We start from the raw sequence: 17,992 nt of genomic DNA on the forward strand, positions 1-17,992 counted from the left end.
CTCTGCTGCAGACAAAAACATTACACCCTTTAGTCCTCATTCCATAGTACTGACATTTTTTTTTCAACTGTTAACAAAGTAAATAAAGCATGAAATCACCGTTGTTCAGTCTTAAGCTTGAGTTTACCCAAACATAGCTCAGGTTCATTGCAGCTGGCACCAGGGAGGATGTACACCAAGTGAGGGATAATTTGAACAGTCACAAACACAAACTTCATGATACCACAAATAAATACAAAAGCTCATTTTGCTCTTAATTTAAAAGCCAAATCAAGTTAGGTTTAATGAGGGAGCCATGGTCTTTCCATTTATCACAGGACAAGACATCAGTTGCATCAAATTAGATTCCCAAAGCATCTGTACAGCTACTTGGATTCAGGCATCAAATCTCACTTGTAACGTCAAAGCTTAGAGAGGGACTGCGGGGGTTGTAGGAATTGTCCCACTGCCTGTTTTTACCACCAAAAGCAAACTTGTGACTAGTTACCACTGGTATTTGGTGTTTCCAGTCAACTTGGAAAAAAACTGCATGATGTCAATCGTGTGAATTTCTGCAAGTGCTTTTGTTATCCATTAAATTTATTTTAGTGGCTGATACCAGTTCTCACATTTAACTCAGCTTTACAACCAAATGAGTCAAGAATCTGGATGTTTGCACCTGAATTTATGTGACCGCTCGACTTTACTGTAACCATAGTGTGTGAGACATTCATGATGTTTGCTTTATATAAAATAAGTGATTAGACGAAATCCAGAGAACTAAAGACTTTTGCTATTGTTGCATATTATATAGCATTAGGAGCACATGTCCACCTTCATTCTTCCATGCTTTTTGTAACATACGTAACTGTGAACCTGTTAACATTTGTACAGATTGTATACTTTCTGTATGTACTTAAATCATATTGTTGTAATATTAACTATTAACCTGCAACCATTTAGCATAACTTTCATGTAGCATGGTCTTAAATGTTTTTATAGGCCCCAAGCTGTTAATAGAAAAGATTCAGAAATGTGTCTATATTTCATTCAATAAAGCTAGAAAAAAAAAAGGTGTTGACTTTTACTGATTCTTGACTTAAAATCTCATTTAAGTAGTACAAACACTAACTCCTGTGGTGGGTATAAGTGGACACTTAAGTTAAAACAGATGTCTGACATAGTGATTTAACACATCATTACAATCTGTTTAGTACAAATAACCAGATGTCATCAAGGGATCAAGAAATACACAAAATCATCTCATCTTTTGTAAAAACATGTTTTTATTCTTTCTTCACTGCCAAATAAATGTTTATACTGAAAAAAAAAAAAAATAATCACATTCCTGAGAACACACATCAGTCACAGTAGATGGCAGATGGGGAAACATCGTGTACACGTTTCATGTTCTGGGGTCCTAACAATTCCATAAATGATTATTTTTGGAAACCAACAGATAATGTCAAAGTTCTCATCTTCCTGAGATATATGGCTGTTTATAAAGCACAAACAGCAATTAAGTTACAAGATGATCGTGAAGAATAATATCAGCTTAATCTGTGGAAGGGTTTTCAAAAATTTGTGCATATTTCTATTAACCAGTTAAGCCCAGAGAGATAAGAGTCAGTAGGCAGGACTTTGCTCAAGGAAAAACATAAAAGTATTGCAATTGCATATATTTACAGGTGTCTGTTCTTTATGCAATATAATGTAATTCACATAATTGGCAATCAGTCACTGTTCAAAATCAACTGCTTTATATTTCACTTGATCTGAGCAGACAATAGGGAAACAGCGCCATCTGGTAAAATATAAGAGTAACTGCATATAAAAAAAAATAAAACCTCAATGGGACTTATAATCCTAAAGCAATTTTAACACAAACTTACAATGTGAAATTAAACATTTTCTTAGATCAAGGTGGCTAAGTAACAATATTTCTTCATTATGGAAGTAGGCCAAAAAAGCTAACAATGAATATGCTTAAAATCACTTTCTGAAAATGCACAGAAAAAAAGCTTTTAAATAAATGTGTTGTCAAATTTTATTGCTTGTCCCACAGATATTAAGAATTTTTGGTGTAAAGGAGAAAGAAAAAAAGGGACTCAATGAAAGGAAAGTTCTAAGGCAAAACTGTAGCAATTAAACAACAAAGTTAATTTTCATTTTTAAGGAACAAGCTTGTCCTAACAGATTTACACTGCCACCCTGCAGTGGCTTCACCTTAATAATAATAACAATAATAATAAAAGAATAAACAGAGCAGATGTCTGCTGGTATGTTTACCATTCTAATTATGCCACTGGAGCCATCGCTACATAATGACAAATCATTTAAGAGGTAAGCACTTTCCGAGTTTCACATTTATTTAACGTGTGTTTTAAGATGTCTCATGACTTCCAGACATCAGTAGTACATACAGCAGAAAGTGTTCTGTTATCCAAAATAGTTGATTTCAGGTTAAATTAAAAAGCACTTTTTATATCCCTATAAAACACAAATATTTAATCCAGCCATTTTAGTCAGTATCAACTCTTGATGTGGCACACTGTCCAAAACAACAGGCAAAGTAGTCAGAATGTCAATGTTTTCTATATAAAAAGACAACTTTTGGCTCTACTACACTGGTATGGGCAGACTTAATATACCACTGTAGTAAGATCCTTAAAATACAGGTAAAGTTTCCCTTTGCACAAAATGAATATGAAGTTTATGAGACAGCACAAATTTGGCAAGAAAAAAAAATTAAAACAGCACCCTTTTTCACCATAGTCTATTACTTGATTAAGTTTAAGAAAATAATTTCCCCATTCCTAAAACATAAAATAATCTAGACCAAATGAATGCCTATATTCAAACCTATCAATCAACTATTTGTACATTGAAATATAATGTATTTTTATGAATATAGCATTGTGTATACAATTAGAAAAACTAACAAACATTAAGGGATTTGAGGAGTAAAATTAAGCAAATTATAAAAGGGGTGATTTACAATCTTCTACAGGATAGCCTCTTATCAAGCAGTGTGTGTCTGGAAGGATCATGTGGCTTTTAAGAAATCGAAGAGTTTTATAATACATAACATGCACAAGCAATGGGGAAAACAAAGTTGAATTAAAGTGGCACAACTGTAGAAAATACACACTTTTGTTCCTTATGACCAACTCTGAGTGGCCAGATCACTTGTCATGTGGCGCAACTGTGCTGTAATATGGTGTGACAGGAAAGAGACAGTCACACACGCTACACACACACACATAAAAAGATTAAAATAACTACAATTCTGCTCAGAAAGCTGCAGTTACTGGACATTATATTTCATGCCATGGTATTCGTTTTGCTCAGTCAAAACCACTAGAAAAAGACAAATGGAAGACAAAAGTACTTTGATGCATACTGAGAATCCACTCAGAATGTCTCAGGTCTGAGTGCTTTTTAGCTGCAAATTTATTTATATACCTGTTCTGGAGAATCAGCTTCTCATTTATGCCCATGTTAAAACAAGTGTACCCTGTAGATCTGGAGGAATTGTTAGTTCTTTGCCTCAACAGATCTTCAGACAACCAAACTCACAAAATACTGCCTTTTTTCAGTAACACCCTCACTTCCTTTTATTACTAAAGAAACTGTGCACAACTGCACCACAATGCTAGATCTTAAGGGTCTGGTACAGTCTCACATGTCGGAGTATAATACCCATCTAACAAGCATTAAAACAATTACCTCAATGTTATTTGATGTGAAGCCTTCTGTCAATTGTCCATGTAATTCTATTTTTCTTATGTGTGTAGAGAGTTAACTATAGGCTATAACTTTCATTACTCCTATGGCCAAAATATTCAAAGCAATGTATGATCAAACAAGTTAAAAGTATACTGAGAATCTTTAACAAACATACCCTGACTAATTTAATCTTTAGCTTACCTATTAAACATAATTTAGTTAACAAACACATGTTAAAAGCGATGAAAACACAGTTTTGGCACTATTCTACAAGGATCTCCTCAGTCTTTATTGGTTCTACTGGGGTGCCGGAGTTGGACACATCAGAGCCTTCATCTTTGGAAAAATCTTCCCGCTGGAGAAGAATGCCTGCTCCTGTGTTTCCCTGCAGCCCCACTAACCCTCCTTGGGAGAAGCACAGGTGTTTGATCACCTCACTAGGGCTGGAGAAAGTAGTTGCACAAATGTTACACTTGTAAGGCTTTGAAGAGCCCAAGAACATTGACTCCATCTGGCTGCTGTCATCTCCTTGAGCGCACAGCTCCATGCTCTGTCGGTCCACCATAGTGTAGGAGTCAGCCCCCTGGTTCAGGCACACGTGCCGAGCAGCCTGGTTGGCACGACAAAAGCTCTTTCCACAAGAGCTGCATTTGAAGGGTTTACCTGTGTGGATGTACATGTGTTCACGCCAGTGGCTCTTCTGAATGAACTTACGCCCGCAGGTGGAGCACTCGTACTTCCTCCGCTTCACCTCACGGTCCAAGTCAGCATTCTCAAGGTTGTCGATGTCTGCGATATCTGAAGGTGGAGGTGTATCTGCCTGAGAATTTAAGCCTCCTATCCCCCAGGTGGAAGTGGACACCTCTGCTTGGGGAGAATCTGAGTTGGTGCCTGAAACAGGAGTTTGCTCGCTGTCACTGATGATCTCCACAGCTGTAGCTGCAACAGAGGCACCTGACCCTGCCTTGTTTCCTTTAAGAAGCCCCTCTATTGACATACTGTGTTCTCCCATCGCAACCGGTGAGAGAGTCTTGTTGGGCTCAGCTGGAGGCTGTTGAAGAGCCTGGGTGTGCTGCAGGAGGTGCTCTCTCAGCAAACTTCTCTGGGTGAATCTGCTCCGGCAGAGATGACAGGAGTAATGCTTCCGAAAGGAGGAATTCCTCTTCATTATGCTGGGCTTTACATGGAGGATGGCACTGGCTGAGGAACCATCTGCACCCACTAAGTCCAATCCCATGTCTTCAACCAAAGGCTTAGTGCCACTTGTTGAGGCCTCTACATCAGGAGGTGAGGATGTTGGCTTGGGTGGTAAGGAATTTGCAAATGAAGTTGCAGCTGGTGTGGATGGGAACTTGCCATCTGAGCTGACCTGCTCCATGTCCAACGGTGAGGAGAGCTGTCGACGAGTCTGTACTCTTGTTGACAATGCCACCTGTTGGTCAGAGATCTGGATGCCATAGAGGGAGGTGGAGAGGTTGATGCTCTGCTCAGGGTGGGAATACACTGACTGGCTGGCCTCCTGCAAGAGTGGGTAGGCATGCAGGAATCTGACCCCCTGCTCCAGTCGGGCAGGGTCAATCAGCTGGGGCGCAAGCTTGCCTGTGTACATGAGATTGAGGAGGTAGCTGAAGATGTCTGGCTGTATGTCAGCAGCCTTCAGACGCACACAGTCACTGAAACACAAACACATCACAGTTAACTAGTGGAGAATCATGGGAGAGCTTGATCATTTTACGTAATTTTGAATATGCTCAACAAGAAAAGACTACGGAAGCATCAGGCTGAATATCTGTCTGACTTTCCCTTAGGGATGGACCCTTATCATAGCACATCATATCAATATAATGTTTGATCTTAATTAGGCTAGCTGGTGGATCAGTTCATTGATGTGAAAGACTTTAAGTGTTTAGCTTAATACTTAGCCTGAGATACTACTGTTAATACATTCCCTTCGTACCTGTCTTGATGAATAAAGAGCATTCTGAAGTAGTTGGAAAAAGCAGCAAGGACGGCTTTGTGGGCTTTGAAGAAGACATCTCCTATAGCCACGGTGCAGTCACACAGAAAGCCAAACTCCCTCTGAGCGTTAAGCTGCTGCAGCAGGATAAGACCATGGTTGGCCAACTCCATTCTTCAACCTGCACAAAGACACAAACAATCACACACACACAGGCAGTGGTAAGTTTCCTGTTCGGAAGCAGACCAAAGTTGATTGTGACCACAAAGAGTCAAGACTGTCAGTGATGATCTAACGACCTTAAAAAGGCTAACTTAACACAAGAAAAAAAGTCACTTTGAGACTGATGGAAGACATTTTGTGTACTACCAATGACACAGAAATGTAGGCCGATTAATTTTCTTACTTATTAAAACAAAACGCCTTAACTGGTACATTGTCCTGTGAATTCATATCTCTTCCAGTATATCAGACATGGAAATTATGCTCTGATTACTCTAACTAAACCTTACGCCACTGATTAGTTTAAATCAAATATAACTTTAGTGACAAAATTGCTTTTACAGCCTTTTAAAGCAGATATTTTTCTGAATCCTTAACTGACCCACACAATTCTGCCCTCTCACCATTTCAATAACATTCAAAGAGTGCAAGGATATTAGGGTCTTGTTGAAAAAAATCTTATTAAAATTTAAATAAATAAAAACAAATTAGAAATTAAAATTATTTATAAATCTTGTTTTAAAGTCTGAGAACGTTACTTCCATGACGAGGGCCAGGTCTCACAAACTAAGCCTTAAGAGACATTTCAGAGCTGTGCACATTCTGCTGACCAATGAGATGATCTTTGTTGACCCTAAAGGTCACTGAAGGACTGAGAGGGCTTCAGGCCATCACATGATCAGAGTTATGGGTGTCGACACACATTCCTAAGCAGAGCTTGTTCTACCCTTTTCCAGTGAAGTATAAAAACAGAAGAAGGTTGACTCCCTTCTTCAACACTTTCTTTGTTATTGTCTGAATACAAATCATTGCAAATACTTGGTTGGTTTTCATGAGAATTCTGCAGGTTGGCATATATAGTCACACACAAAAACCTTCAACACATGTATTTCATCAGAAATCAGAGTGCAAAGGTACTGGCACTGTCCTGCACCAGGAACTTGCTGGGTTTCTGCAACAGTGGAAACTAAAGAGGTCATAGACTCATCGTGTTACTGCCACTAACAACAGAACTAAGAGAACCTTAATGATGGGTAAACTGTTCAGGTCTAGTTGTTGATGCTATGGAAAGGTGTGCAGTACATGCAACAATTTCAGTCCCTTGTGCAGCTGATCTATCATTTGAACTGAAAAACATTATACAAAGTGGTATCTATTATTTAATCCATTTCATTTTTATCTGTGCACATAGAATAAATTGGATCTAAAATAATCAGTCCTTTAATCAGCAAGCAGACCAATAGAAAGTGTTTTAACTATTTAATACTTTCATTGTCTATTAGCGTGCTCATAATATCAAAAGATATTGTTCATTTTTCTATTTTAGTTTCTTAGCTAGATTAATTTCACTTCATTCTGAAAGTATATAGAAACAATAAAAAAATAAACGTCCATCATAATACCAATATAGAGCTGAAGATACCTTAAATATTTTAAATACCTCTCATATATGGTTTGACCACACCACTCAGAGCTTAGAAACAGCACTGGGAGAATAAAAAGAGGGAACAATGTAATTTTATGCTTTCATGGTAGGATTATTAAAGTGGTAAGCCTTATAAAGTTGCAATTATGTTCTTTTTTAGTGCTGCAGATACTTCCTTTCCCTGCAGCATGCCAGTACATAAAGCAGTCAATATACATTTTCATTAAATGTTACCCATACCATTCTGTTTGTCTCCTTCCCTCTTCATTACAACTCATTAGCTATTCCTTCAAGAGGAAAGCGAATGATGTTTAAATGTTTAGAGGCTGTATAGATTCTTTTGATGTGCGGTTATTCATTTTAGTTTAATAAGGGGCCTCTAGTGTGCCAAAAGAACTAAGATATAATTTTATTATCTATTAACAAACTTACCAAAATGCTGAGTAGTTTGTGAAAAAGCAAGAAAACCTGTATTGCTTGCATAGGAATATCTGAGGTCCACATTTAACAAGTCTACTAGCGTATTGATTAATCTCTAACTGCTCATTTGAAGTCGAACCATCTTGTAAATTTGCCAGTATATCACTCAGTACTAACTTGTTTGCAACAACATAGCACCGCCCCTGCTGTGATGTAGACACGTGGAACAGTCGCTTCCGTAGTGTAAATTTCGGTTACTCCGTCAAATACACAGTCAAACTGCGAATGAGGGACGTGTGTGAGGAAGGTAAACATGCCTCGAGAATTAAAAGCACCCAAATATCACAATCAGAAAATAAAAGCTGTAGAGCACACGAAGGAAGGAGCGCAGAAAACGCGCGCGCGTGGAATGACTCCTGCCCTTGCCTCGGGTCTCTCTCGGTTGCTAGCGCTAGAAAACGGACACGCATGTAGGCACGCGGAAGCGCGCGTGCGCTACGCACACACAAACTGGGGAAAGACAGCGCGAGATACGCAAGGGGGATGGGGTTGGTCACGAACGCGTTTCTTTTAACTTCCCCGTGACAATTACAGTTAACCGAAGCGCGCAGAGAAGCTAAATATTGTAATAATGCCAGCAAGCGAATTGGTGAGCGTGTAGCCGAAGTCATACCTGGACTCCGCTGAAATTAGTGGAGTTTGCCTTGTCGCCGTTGTTTGTTTGTTACCGGAGACTCGTCCGTCCTCTCTGCGCTCGCAGAAGCTTCAACTGTGTTCCTCGTAAACGCAGCATTCGTTGGCGGCGGAGAGGGTCGTCCGTCGGTGTTTTCCGGTTAGGGGTTTTACGTTACAATCACATGACTGTGGGTAAAAGCCAGCCAAAAAGCAGCCGTTATATAAAAAAAGAATCCGTCGAGGAAGGGGCGGTTGAGTTAACGTTAATTTCCCACACTGAGTAACCGCCGTGAGATTGTTTTTTAAGGACAGCCAACAGTCTTAACAGCACCAGTCGCTATCCGGATCGTAGTTAATCATTGCTCCTCTGCCGTTAACGGTCCTTAAACATAAAATCTGCACAGATCTCCGAGATCTGGAGTGTTACCTCCCTGATATTCAGCTATGAAATATCCCTTAATTATCTGCAGCTGATTTTATATCTACAACAGGTCAAAAGGAAACATGCATGCTATTTTGGGCTACTTCCTGAGCATGCAGCTGCCTAATTTGCAATATAATTCGCAGCATTTATTATGAAGAAATAAAGTAGAAATCAACTTTAATAAGACAGCCTATAAAGGAAGTACATGTAAATCCTCAGTACAAGACGAATTTCTCTTTAAACACAATAATTATGTTCTAAATCTACATAACTAAAAAACAAAGTGAGATACTTGCCGAAATACTTACATAAACGTACAGTTTTGCACATTTTGATCTTTTTATTATTATTATTATTATTCTTTTTATAATGACTACTTTTATTATTATTTTAGTTTTTAAACTGAAAATCTGGTGTGACTACAATCTTTAATGGTCTACTAGGTGGGATTTTTTTTGCACCAAGGTTACTGAGACGTCCCTTATGATTTTTGGTATTAAAGGTGTTTTGAAATGTTGCTGCTTGGTGGTGGTTGCGTGATGATCCCTTTATTTGAGCCTTTAACAGTTTTGTTATAAAGTGTTGTATTAATTAGGCTGTTGGTACATCATTAAACCAGTTAGCCAAATTTATAAAAGTTAATAGCAAAATTTAAACTACTGAACAAATGAAAGTTAAATACAAAATTTTGAATCAGCTTTTGCTCATTCTGTTTGAAGAAAGAAAGCATTGATTCATCCTTGATTAGTCTTGATTTTGTTCAAGGCAGCTAATATAGGAAAAGAAATTGGTGAAAGTATCTACAAGTAGTGTAGTGATGTAAAAATACTCCATTCCCAAAAATAATATGTCATAATATCATTTCTATGAAAAGATATGCCATGAAAACACAATTTCATTATATTAGCTAAAGTATTTAAGTATCTGACTGTAATCAGGATATTAAACTTGTGGCTTGTGAATTCAGACTTAGTTTGAATAGTGAGGAACACACCATACGTTTCCACTTTCTGTAATTTTTTTTCCAGTCCAGTCTTTCTTCATTCTCCATCTATTATTTTTGGGTAAAATGTCCAATGTGAACATCTTTTCAGTGAAAAAAAATATTATTTGTCTATTTGGTGTATGCATCTGTAATGTGAATGTCACAACAGCACACCATCTGCAAGATGTCAGAAACCAAAAAGTTTAGAAACCAGAGGTTTAATCTTAATCAATATGTTTGATTTTAAAAGTGAAAGCTTGTTTTATTTTTCATTGTGGAACATGTTGATCTTGATATTATTAATAAAAGTTGTTAAATGAATCAAGGAATACAATATATTTCTGAAATGCAGGAAGTAGAAGAACAAAGTTTTACCACATGATAAGTGTACAAAATAATTCTAAACTGTGACAAAGTGCATGTGTAAACTGACGTCAACTTTGCACCCATGATGTAAAATCCTGCTAAGTAGAAAAAAACAAAATTTTGTTTAAAAAAAAAATCATGAGGATATTTTGGATTCTCACACAACAAGTGAACTATTTGACACAAGTTAACACATTTAAACACGAAGGTGCAAACTTTACACTTGTGTTTTAGGTGAGAAACTTTCCACTTCAAAAATACTTTCAGAACTACACAACTTGCAATGTCAAACTGAGCATGCATTCTGCTGCACAGTGAAGATGAAGCAACAAGATTTCCTTTTCAAGTCACAAGATTGAAAAGTTACATTTCACCAGCAGACTTTTTAAGAGGGAAAAGGTTCAAACTTTTTTTTTTTTACTTTTTATTTAGAGGAACAGGAAGTGTAGGAGTACTTTTTCACAAGTGCACTTGAGTCTTGTCAATATTTAGTCATCAGATGTTGTCATTGGTGAGTTAGTAGATGTCCCAGTGTAAATAACATTGTTTTCAGGCCTATCATTACAGGGTTTAATTTCAACCTTAGGGCATGAAGTCATCAGGAGGACCAGACTTAGCAAGTCGGAGCTCTTTAAAAATGCTTGAATTGCAGGAGAAGGTTGGGTGGAGTGTTTCTGAGGTGGGAGATACAGAAGAGGGCAAAAGAATCTATGAAACAGTACCATAAAAAATTCAAAGTTGTAGTTTTATCAACACAAAACAAGCTGATCTTGTCTGCACTGTTACAAAAACTCATCAGCTAATAAAATGTAGGTTTGTGCCTCTATAAAATGTTTAAAAACTAAATAAAAAAACACTGATAGAGACCACTGGTGGAGCAACAGTAAATGTAAATGACAGCAGAACAAAAGCATGTTTACTTTACTGCAAGACCCACAGCAGGGGTTTATTGAATGAAGCAGATAAACCGTTATCACTGGCTCACTGTTGACTGTTTCGTCATGGAAATCAATACATTGTAATCAGTAGTTTTAGGGCTACAATTAAGAACATTATAATCAGTAGTTGTAAGGCTACTATTAAGAATTCTGCTGTGTTGCATTCCCCTGCTCATAAATCTCTAAAGCCATCCTAACTTCCTTGTGTTTCTTTCTCACAGAACAAGTTTCCGAAAGAGAGGCAGACTGGACTTTCACATGACAACTCTGAAGCTGATTTCCATTAAATGGATTAGCTTTGAATTGGTGCATATTAAGTCAACACAGCCTAAAGGAAATTGCTTTAAATATACCGTAACGTTTGAGCCAGTACAGTTTCATGCTACTTCACAAACAACATAATCTGTCGCTCTGGTGCATGTGTGCTTAGCTGGAAACACCCGTTTAAACAAGGCCTTTAAACGTTAACTGCCGCCCTCCCCCTCGTCCTTGGCCTGTTTTGAAACCGGAGTGGTGAGTCACTCCTCTCGGTTTAGAAAAACAGATCCGGCCAGGCTGGGGCCCGGTGGGGGGATGGGAGGCCGGCGGTGGATGAACACCGGAGGTGGACGCAGCTGGACTCCCACTTTCAGGGACCCCACATCCTGACAACGGCCCGGCGTGTTCCCATAGTGACCGCTGGTGATCTGAGGAGGGGGGAAAAAACACCACCAGAATTAATTGATATGCGCATCTTTTCAACCCTGTAAACGCGACTGCAGCCAGTCAGTTGGGCATGTTTTTAACCAAACCATCCGTGACGTGATTCCTATTTTCCTTTGTTTTCTTATGTTTCGTATGTAAGTTATACAAAATATAGAATAAAGCATAATAATAATAAGCATACAGATCCAATAAATTACAGACCGTGGGCCGAGATAACACATGTAATGTAGTTGTTTATTTGGGCAGCCAATATTTCTCCACTAATGAACTTAGATCCAATTTGCATTTTTTAACTTCACACTCAGTTACATTACTTTCTCTATACTGTTTTGTAGTTATTATATGCACACAATATGGAGGCTATAATATTCATATTTATATAGGATATTTAACAAAAAATCACTAGAGAATTATTTTATTCCCCTAAACCATAGTTTACTCGACCCCTCCCATTTTCCCGCCAAAAGCCTTGGGGGTTCGAATTCTGTCCTTTCCTAATAGGGCAATCAATATTTCCATGACAATTGTTGCCCAGGACAACAAGGGATGCTCAGGGTGCTGCCAGTGCAACAGTAACATCCGAATGACATGCGTAATACGACAAAAACAACTCAGAAAATACACAGAGGAAGACCTCAAAACTATTTTTAAAAAGGTTAACAGTTAAACAATATGACATATCAATACAAGGGATCGAACTCCACCTATACAATCGCTCAAGTTGCAGTTTGTTTCCATACCGTTAGATGGTGGTATTGTATACAAAAAAAAAAAAAAAAAGACAGAAAGGACAGAAGAAGAAAGAAGAACCAGGAAAAATATAGAATTCTGAAATATTTATTTCCTGAAACACTTTAAGGGGCTTGAGAAAGACGCCTACAAAGAAAGAAAGGGGAAAAAGCTCAGATCTCCTGGCTTTGTTCCTGTACTCGTGACCTTTTTCAATAAAGTTAGAAATTGAACCGTGTCCCACTGTTAGGATGGCGTCGGATCAAATTGTTCACGGAGTTCCCCCTTCACTGTCTGCCAAAGTGACAGGGTATGTTAACAGCTGATTTAACCAATTTGTCAGTGTGTTTAATGATGTGTAGCATCAAAACGATTACACAAAAGTATCAGTGTCGTGTTCGTAGTGTTAGCTCACTGCTAACTGAAAGCAAGTGGATAACGACTGTGTGCACGTTCACTCATATAACCTTAATCTGTTTCAGTGTAGACAAATATGTGACGGTGCCATTATCCTAGAAAGTTTATGTCACAATTTATAATGGGAAAAGAATATATTTAGCCTACATGTTACTAATTAGCTAGTTAGCCTATCGTGCATACACCTGCTGCAACGATGCCGGTGTTGTGTCGAGGCCAGTTTCCCCGTCGAGATCCGTTTCCCTTGCAGCTTCGCTGAAGCTTCGTCCCGTCCACACGGGACTGAAGTGCGTTCTCGGAAAAGGTCTTTCTTTATGTTTATATTCTTAACAATTCTATGTCGCTGACTGTAACAAATACTGTAATGCACAAAGACATTAGAATGGTTTAAGAGTTTTCACTTTGAATACAGTTTTTAGGTGAAAATGAATAAATTACACTTAATTTTAAAATAAAACATAATGATGTAACCTTTTCGCTAATTATTTTCTTAATAATTTGCTCACTTGTTACATTTTTAATAAGTAAACCGTTATTTTTTTCTGGGTCATAGACAGGTTCACAAAACTCAACACACAAATAAATCCTGAAATTTTCATAGCTCTAAGTCATCATTGGTCGGTCAAAGGGGAACACGTCCTGATGCACGGTCGCGGAGCTGGAGGGGGAACAGATCTCGACGGGGAAACTGGCCTCGACACTACACCGATTGTAATGTTGCTATAATGAGTGTATTTGTTTATTCGTTTGGTTTTTTTTCTCTGCAGGTCATTTGCATATTTGACTATAAGAGACAGATTGCCAACCATTCTGACTAAAGTTATAGACACAATACACCGTAACAAAAACAAGTTTTTTGAAGAATATGGAGAGGTAAGTACAGTTGTTGATCAGCTGCATTTACAGGCCATGAGGTGTGCACATTCAGAATTGGACATTGTAAGTAATTGTAGGACCTAAATTCATTTTGTGTATATATCTCCTATTTATTTTCAAACAGGAGGGTATCCATTCAGAGAAACAAACAATATCTCTGTTATCTAAGCTGAGGAATGAGCTACAAACTGATAAACATATATTAGTGCTGACAGACGGCTTGCAAGATGTTGAGTCCTGGAACGAGTACCTGCAGAGACAACAGAGACCTCAAGGGGACCAGGAGTCTGTCAGCTGGTTTAAGTCTCCATGGCTTTACGTAGAGTGCTACATGTACCGCCGAATACAAGAAGCCCTTTGGCTCAAGTAAGAAGCACCTCTGTCAAACATGGATATAACATGCTGTATGAGTGTGTGTGGTTGTGACGTGTAGTGTAAAAGTGCTTTGAGTGGTCAACATGACTATATAAGTACAGTCAATTTACCATATGTATTTTTGCATATCAGCTAAAAAACAGACTTGTCAGATAGATTGAAAAATATTGAGCCTCACAAAAATGAAAGAGCAGACAGAAAGGATAGATGACGAGCCATAGATGGGGTGAAACTTGCACAGTCCAGCCCTGAAAAGCAGAACAAGTTCTATACGTGTCACAGGAGGAAATCAAAGTTTCTGTAAGAGCACAGACAGTGAAAAGGAATTTGCATAACACCATCCTCTTCAATAAAAAAAAAAAACATTCATTGCTCTTAGATACTAACATAAGATTAAGTTTTTGACAAGAAGTCTGCTTAAAAATTTTAGGCACATTTTTGCATTATTAGAGGGCAAGATCAATTTGATGGCACAGATGTTGTCAAGTAATGTTGCACAGAGTAGTTTATTTCAGTACTTCAGCTCCTGTATAGAAAAATGAGCAGAGGAATATATCAGAAGGCTATTGTAGAATTAGAGATGTCAGCTGTGGCTAAAGTATTATAACAGGTGCTGGGGTTGATTAATCTATATGTTTTGGGGTTGGCTAGTTTGAAATGGTTTTTGTGATAGCTTGAGTGTGTTAGGTTACTAAAAGCTCCTGATTATTCATAGCAGTGCTGTTGGCCTGTGTGTCTCATGTTGACTTAGGTGACTTAAATTTGACCCTTGATGAAAGGTGTATATCCATAGGTTGGATACCGGAGCTTTTTTTTCCAAAAGAAAGTAATTTAGTAGTCAGTCTTGCTCAAGAACAAATTTCCTGCTGTTTACCTCAGAAGTAAAATGAGACCATTTTAGCTCTTTTGACATTTAAATGATACTGCATTATGACTATTTCTTGTGTACTGTATACCATCTAGTTTGGAGAAGTAAATATGAAATTTATTGTTTATTTATTCTGTGTTAAAGTTTTGTGATTGTCATAGTTTTATTTCTTGTTTTATTCCAGTCCTCCTATCACTGACTTTGATGTCTTTAATGAGGGAAAGACTCAGAGTTTTTATGAGTCTCAGCAGGCTGTGATGGCGTTATGTACTTATTTGGAGGACATTCATAAGAACATGGGGAAACTCTCTAAAAATCAGTTGTTTGAGCATTTCAACAAAGTGTTCCAGGTGAGTATCATCTATGTACACTGTTAATACTATACTACTCATTAGGGTCGGGCCATATGGCCAGAATATACATTATATATTTAAGTTTTTATTTAGACTTTATGCTTATAAAATGTTGATCATGTTACTGTAAAATATTAAGTATTTGCACTCTTGCTGCTATCAACCATTGTACTTAAATACTTTCTGTGCGCTCACATACTTCATTTTAACATAGGTTAAGATCAGAGTATATAAAGTGTCACCTGATGTTAAAGTGAAAAGAAATAATAACTCTTTTATGAGTACTTGCTTTACTTTGCAACTTTTTCTAGGTTTCTCTCTGGGGGAACAAGTGTGATCTTTCTATTTCTGCTGGCCAGGAAAACTCACAGAAGACCAGTCCAATAGAGTCCCTCAATAGCCTACAACCCTTTATCTTAGTGGATGACTCTGGCTTGGTATGGTCAACTCTGAATTCCTCCCAGAGGCTGGTAGAGTCAGGAAAAAATGCTGCAGTCAGAATGGACATTGTGCTAGACAATGCTGGTTTTGAGCTGGTCACTGACTTGGTCTTAGCAGATTTCCTAGTTTCCTCTGGCCTTGTACAACGCGTTCATTTTCACGGCAAATCCTTCCCATGGTTTGTCTCTGATGTCACAGCCAACGATTTTCAGTGGACCATCCGACAGACCATGGCAACTAATCACAAGTGGATGTCCAAGAGTGGTTACCAGTGGCAGAGCTATCTGAAAGAGGGTGTGTGGTGCTATCATGACCATCCTTTCTGGACACAGCCCCATGAGTTCTGCGACATGGCAGCGGATGCTCCTGACCTGTATGCAACCCTGCAGGAGGCAGACCTAGTCCTGTTTAAAGGTGATCTCAACTACAGGAAGTTGACAGGAGACAGGGACTGGGATCATACAGTGGCTTTCAGTTCTGCACTAAGAGGTTTTGGACCTGCACCACTGTGTAGTTTGAGGACTCTGAAGGCCAACGTTCAGGTCGGTCTGCAGCCAGGCCAAGGGGAGAAGCTCACTTCTCAAGACCCACCCTGGATGACCAGCGGCAAGTATGCCATCATTCAGTTCTACAGCCCAAAGTCAGAGTAATAAGACTAACTACAGGATCACATTGGGAAGGCTTGGAGTTATAAGAATAAAAAAGTACCAAAAGTAGGCGTTACCTTTAAGCCATAAGAAAAAATAAATCAAGGTTCATGATGGGTGTCATTCCTACAGTTTTTTTTCATTGTCTTCCTTAATTTTGATAAAGAAAAGCACTGTAATGGTAATCATTTTCAAAGTAGATTCATTCTATGCCATGCTATCATTTTTAATATAAAATATTTCACCTTTGGTTTCCAGTCAGTAAATAAAGTTTTAGATTCATCCTCAGAGCTAACATATCATATTTTGCTTTTATTTCAGATAGCGTATCTGACCATAAACCCTACAATAAGTAAAATGTTTACACATTAAAATATTTGTGGTTAACAAGGACTGAGGTGGAATTGATTTAAGAGCTGGGTTTTGAATTAGTCCTGAATGCAGTGTCACTTTAGCATGTGGGTGGGCAGAGTGAAAATAGATGTAATTTAATTATTTTTAATAATTGAGCTCAAGCTGTTATACCTTTTGGATTCAGTGTCATTGATATGCATGCTTCAAAACAAGCAGCCACTTAAATGCAACAGAAGTATATCATACAATAGTGTTATGACTGTTTCCTCAGTTTAATGACATTGTGTGCTTATTTTGTTTAAAACGGGAACCCAGACCTCTGTTTCTACATACATAAAAGTGGATGTTTTTGTGCACAATGTTATGTCATCCAAATATGCATTGTGACCTTCATAATTTCAGTGGTGATGTTAACTGGTTATCTTCTCAGTGTTGCTGGAAGAGGGAATGTTATTTTCATGAACTGTTTTCACTTAATAAATTACACCAATGAATTATGCTTTTCCACCTTTGTCGTACTTCATGGGAAAGATAGATTCAGGGTGTGTGTGTAATATTGATTATTAATCAGAGTGTTTTTGGGTTAAACCTTAAATGTTAAATTCTTACTTGCCATATGAATCCACCCAGTTGACATTCAATTTAATTAACATATGCATTATTCAGCTAAATGAAATGAGCTGTTTTGGTGTATTTTTAAAAACTGAACAGATGCACAGATGTACATAAGAAAAAGAGGAAAAAATAAATTAGATTAACGTTTTTCTTAGAAGTGACATCTTGTCTATATTTTCCAACCGCTGCTGTTGACCTTTCCATGCTCAGGTCAGGTTGGACTTCTAAAACAGTCAACGAAACAGCTGGAAATGCTGCAACATGTGCATTACAATTCTGGATGAGCTGGGAAAAGTGAACAGCATAATTTCCGCTACTGTCATGCTTTGTAAAAGTAAAAAAAAAAAGGCATAAAAATGAGGTCAATTACTGCAAGAAGCATCCTGTCTTGAGCCATTTAGAAGAATTACTGTAGCTGTTTTTCTTTCATTTAGTTGTTTCCTAATGTTACTGCACCTTCATTTTTATTTTAGGGAAAATGCGCAAAGATA

At 37.9% G+C, this 17,992-nt stretch overlaps 2 protein-coding genes across 4 annotated transcripts; one reads left to right on the plus strand and one right to left on the minus strand.

Moving 5' to 3' along the window:
- Window positions 1-1,245: 1,245 nt before the first annotated feature.
- zbtb2b (zinc finger and BTB domain containing 2b) lies at window positions 1,246-8,780 on the minus strand. Of its 3 annotated transcripts, none has more exons than XM_041975730.1 (3): window positions 8,407-8,780; window positions 5,666-5,846; window positions 1,246-5,381 (listed from the first exon to the last, which is right to left on the minus strand). In XM_041975730.1, the coding sequence occupies exons 2-3, from the start codon at window positions 5,836-5,838 to the stop codon at window positions 3,971-3,973; spliced, it is 1,584 nt and encodes a 527-aa protein (XP_041831664.1). In that variant the 5' UTR covers window positions 5,839-5,846; window positions 8,407-8,780; the 3' UTR covers window positions 1,246-3,970. The 3 variants fall into 3 exon arrangements, with proteins under 3 accessions (XP_041831664.1, XP_041831666.1, XP_041831665.1); XM_041975732.1 differs by lacking the exon at window positions 8,407-8,780 and adding an exon at window positions 7,911-8,380; XM_041975731.1 differs by lacking the exon at window positions 8,407-8,780 and adding an exon at window positions 7,746-7,880.
- A 3,824-nt stretch (window positions 8,781-12,604) lies between these two features.
- armt1 (acidic residue methyltransferase 1) lies at window positions 12,605-17,380 on the plus strand. The gene is made up of 5 exons (XM_041975733.1): window positions 12,605-12,865; window positions 13,740-13,845; window positions 13,973-14,214; window positions 15,276-15,441; window positions 15,756-17,380. Exons 1-5 carry the CDS (start codon window positions 12,807-12,809, stop codon window positions 16,533-16,535), a joined length of 1,353 nt encoding a protein of 450 aa, XP_041831667.1. The 5' UTR covers window positions 12,605-12,806; the 3' UTR covers window positions 16,536-17,380.
- Window positions 17,381-17,992: the final 612 nt, after the last annotated feature.

The sequence above is a fragment of the Melanotaenia boesemani genome, chromosome 22 (genome assembly GCF_017639745.1).
Source record: "Melanotaenia boesemani isolate fMelBoe1 chromosome 22, fMelBoe1.pri, whole genome shotgun sequence".
Lineage (NCBI taxonomy): Eukaryota > Metazoa > Chordata > Actinopteri > Atheriniformes > Melanotaeniidae > Melanotaenia > Melanotaenia boesemani.

What these genes read in the sequence shown, in the direction of transcription:
- armt1 (XM_041975733.1), top strand. Translation starts at nt 12,807, where the DNA reads ATGGCGTCGGATCAAATTGTTCACGGAGTTCCCCCTTCACTGTCTGCC. An exon ending in CTGTCTGCCAAAGTGACAGG is followed by an intron (nt 12,866 to 13,739) that starts GTATGTTAACAG and finishes TTTTCTCTGCAG; the next exon opens with GTCATTTGCATATTTGACTA. An exon ending in CAAGAAGCCCTTTGGCTCAA is followed by an intron (nt 14,215 to 15,275) that starts GTAAGAAGCACC and finishes GTTTTATTCCAG; the next exon opens with TCCTCCTATCACTGACTTTG.
- zbtb2b (XM_041975730.1), bottom strand. Translation starts at nt 5,838, where the DNA reads ATGGAGTTGGCCAACCATGGTCTTATCCTGCTGCAGCAGCTTAACGCT. An exon ending in CTCTTTATTCATCAAGACAG is followed by an intron (nt 5,382 to 5,665) that starts GTACGAAGGGAA and finishes TTTGTGTTTCAG; the next exon opens with TGACTGTGTGCGTCTGAAGG.